General features: G+C 55.2%; 1 protein-coding gene across 1 annotated transcript in view; it reads left to right on the top strand.

Annotated features, from left to right (window-relative positions):
* Nucleotides 1–3,675, top strand: part of Scarf2 (scavenger receptor class F member 2) — a gene marked incomplete at its 5' end in the record, with an annotated part of 12,133 nt that continues 8,458 nt past the window's right edge. The window contains one exon of the mRNA XM_048784898.1: nucleotides 1–116. Coding sequence (XP_048640855.1) covers nucleotides 1–116 — 116 coding nt within the window. The remainder of the gene's footprint in view (nucleotides 117–3,675) is intronic.

Here is a 3,675-nt window from a genome sequence, read left to right on the forward strand (position 1 = left end):
TCCGTGAATCTGCTGCCTCTGCCTCCGCTGCTGCTACTGCTGCTCTGGCTGCTGCCCCGTACCGCGACGCCCCAGGAGCTGAACCCGCGCGGTCGCAACGTGTGCCGCGCGCCGGGGTAGGAGCCCGGCCTGGTTGGGGGAGGGGATCTAGGGGGCCGATGGGGGCTGTGAGCTGGGGCGCCCAGCATTGGAGGAGGGCCCCCCCCCGAACCTCCCTACGCCAAATGAGCGGGCCCCTTTGGCAGCTTTCGCTGAAGCCTGCTTCGTTCCAGGCCGAGCTTGCCTCCCGGGCCACGATTGGGCATCCCAGGATACCCCATACCAGGAGTCACCTGAGGGGATAACAGAGTGTTTTGGGTGCCCAGAGGAGTGACACACAGTGTCTGAAATTTAAGAAAAGTTCCGAAGAAGAGACCCTTCTCCTAAGGGAGAAGCCGAGGAATGGCATTCCAGGCAGAAGGAACTGCATGTGCAAAGGCCCCAAGCACAAGTGGTTTGAACCTGGGGTGGGGAGGAGGGTCGCAGAAAGAAAAAGTAGCTACGCTCCAGCCAGGGGTGTCTTGAGGCAGGCAAAACTTTAAAGGACAGATTTGTCTTAGAGCGGACGCTGTGGGAGGATGGTGATGGAGGTGAGTACCGAAAAGCTGGCTTCAGAGTGGCTAGATAAGGCAGTACAAAGGACAATAACGGGCGCGGGGGACTAAAGGATGTGGGAACTCCTGGAGACTCCCAGGTAGCGATAGTGGTGCGCGGAGGGGCAGCGCAGAGTTGGGGCATCAACAGGAGCTGGCCCCTTGTGGGACAGGTAAGGGACAGGCCCCGCCGGTGGTCCTGAAAAAAAAAAAAAAGCGGAAGGTGAAGAGAGAAGGACAGGACACTAGGAACGGCGCAGGAGTCCAGGTACCTGGATGGCTTGTCTAAGGCCAGGCGGGGTCAAGGGCATCTCTGCAAAGGGGCGAGGAACGGGCGTGTGGGGGCGCTTGGGCTGGTATTGGGGGCTGCCGCACTGGCGAGCAGCTGGGGAAGCAGCCATGGGGTTCCGGGTTGGGTTCTCCTGGGGACACCCTGAGCCTCAGGTCCGGTGAAGGCCGAGTCCCGGGGCTCAGGGGTCGCTAAAGACAAGGGGCTGTAGGGGGCTGCGCGGGGTTTCCGAACTACAATCAGAAGGCGCGCAGATCCCTCCCAGCTGCGAGGCCCGCCTTGGGGGCGGGGACCCGCCTGGCCCGCCATCTGCTTCGCATCGACGCCGCCGCTGCCGCCTCCCGGGCCTCCCCGACCCCAGGAATGCAGAGGCGGCGGCGGCAGGCGGGACGGTGCGTGGAAAGGGGGAGGGCACGATCGCCGCCTGGCTCTATCTAACTGCCCCGGTCCTCTTCCCTTCGCGGGGCCCGGTCCAGGGATGGGGATCCGCTGGCAGGATGGTCTTGTGGAGCTGCTTTAGGAAGGCGCTTGGCTCCCACTCTCCTTGTCCCCGAGACCTTCCCAGGAGGCTGACTGGTTCTGTAACTAAAAGCCTAGGTTTGAGTGTAGATCCTGGTGACAGCCATCCCCAGCTGTGCAGACAGCAAATCCATAACCTTTGTAGGCCTGTCTCTACCTCTGTAAAATGAGGTTGATGATGGGACCCACCTCATGTTTTGTTTTGTTTTGTTTTGGGGGGGAGTTGCTGTGATCATGTGTGTGGAGGATTCATAGGGAGGCAGTCACTCTAAACACTGCCCTCCTGGGGTCTGGGGCCTTCTCTTTTGTTACACTCCAAAGAGGACCAGGAGAGGGAGTATGTGTTCAGCCAATAAGATCTCACCTATCTGGTGATGGTCCAGGGACACAGCGGACACCAGTATTCTTGTGCCACCTCTGTGCACGTGGTGGAGACATACAGTTAGAAAGCAAGTGGGTCTAGACATCTAGCAGGTGCTGGGGAGGAAGGGTTGAATTAGGGGTAGTTTCCTTTAGACGGATCTGTGGAGACCTACTGAGAAGACAGTAGTGAGGCAGGTATCTGGGGTAAGACCCAGAACCCAGAGGTTAAGTTGGAAACACAGTAAGGAGACTTTGGGTTGTGCAGAGCCCAAGATGGTGATGGTGAAGAAGATACTGAGAATGGAACTGGGCAGGCCACAAGGGGTTTGCTACTGTTCTGAGGACTTGGACTTCCCTGAGGGCAGTGGGAACCCAGGGAACTTTGCACAGGGAAGGGTTGGGATCTGATGAAGGTTTGGCTGCCAGGTGGCAGATACACTGGGAGGTAGCAAGGCCAAAGCTGGGGTCTTCTAGGAAGTCAGGAGACACTACAGAAATCAAGATGGCTCTCTAGAGGCTGGGACAGGCCAATGGAAATTGTTCCCAATTTAAATGTAGTTTGGAAGAGAAGGCCTAATTTTCCACTAGAGAGGAGTCAGGGATGCCTATCAGGTCTCAAATCTCTCCACCTGGAAGGACAGGGTGACCCGAGGACATCAGGAGTTCAGTTTTGGATAAGAGTTCTCCCTGTAGTGATATTTTCCAGTGAGCAGTTGGATTTAACAAGTCTGGCATTAAGAGGGAGGAGGCCAAGGCATTGTTAGTAACCTGAAGGAGCTAGTGTGACAGAACAGAGAAGAGGAAAGACCTGAGGATAGGGACAGAAAACAGAGGAGAGGTGTCTTGAGGGAAGGAGATTCTAGGTAGTGCCATGGCAGGTAGAAAATCTTCTCTGGCTGGATTTGGGGAAGAACAGGGTCAGGCACAGGTACATGCGTGGGCTTTAAGGTGGGCAAAATCACAGTGAGTTTGTATCACAGCAGAAATAATGATATCCAATTGGGGCAGCCTGCAGCTTGTCATGCTTGCTGCTGGGGCCTGGCTCCCCAAGGTCTTGCCCACCTGTAGAGCAAGCAAAGGAACTGCTCCTTGTACCAACTGTCTCTCTCCACCTCATCTTTCTAAAATCTTAAGCATGTGACCTTGCCAAACCAGCCTGCCCCTCTCTGCTAGCCCTTCCAAGAAGGAAGGACTCTTGTTCTCCATGAATCCAAATGGACTTTGTTCTGCCAGTGGGTATTGGCTTTGCTGCAGTGTGTCCCAGGTGCCTACTGTGCTGGAGATGACCAACTAGACTCAGAGGCTTTCTGGAACCTACTCCCAGAGAGCAGGGACATAAACCACAGCCTAAGGCAAAGCTCTTAGTATTTGCTAAGTATTGCACACATCTTGGCCCACTTAATCCTCCTGCCAAACCCAAGGGCTTCATACTATAGCTAAGAAGCCTGCTGCTCAGAGATGTGAAGCTCCTTGCCTGAGGTCACACAGCAAGTGGCAGACCCAGCATCAATTCCTGTTGAGTGTGGCTCTAAAACCAGGCTCCTAGCCACAGAGCCACCAGAATGCCAGACTGTCCTAGACAGAGGTGTGGTCAGTGTTTCTGGAGACATCCCAGCAGGCTTTCTAATAAGGCTACTTGCAGGAGAGAATCTCCATCTAGAGACCAGGGTTTAGAACTAAGCAGAAATTGGAGGAGGATGGCTGGTGTACTTGGGTCTCCCTGTAGATGGGTTCCTTGGAGCCCTTGGGTCAGAACTGGATGATGGAGGAAAATCCAAGGGCAGAAAATGGGGACAGGAAAATCCAGGCCTGTTTTGCATTCCTGTTTGTAGTTTCCTTTTTGTGTGTGTGTGTGTGTGTGTGTGTGTGTGT

This window comes from Marmota marmota, unplaced genomic scaffold (genome assembly GCF_001458135.2).
Source record: "Marmota marmota marmota unplaced genomic scaffold, marMar, whole genome shotgun sequence".
NCBI classification, from domain to species: Eukaryota; Metazoa; Chordata; class Mammalia; order Rodentia; family Sciuridae; genus Marmota; species Marmota marmota.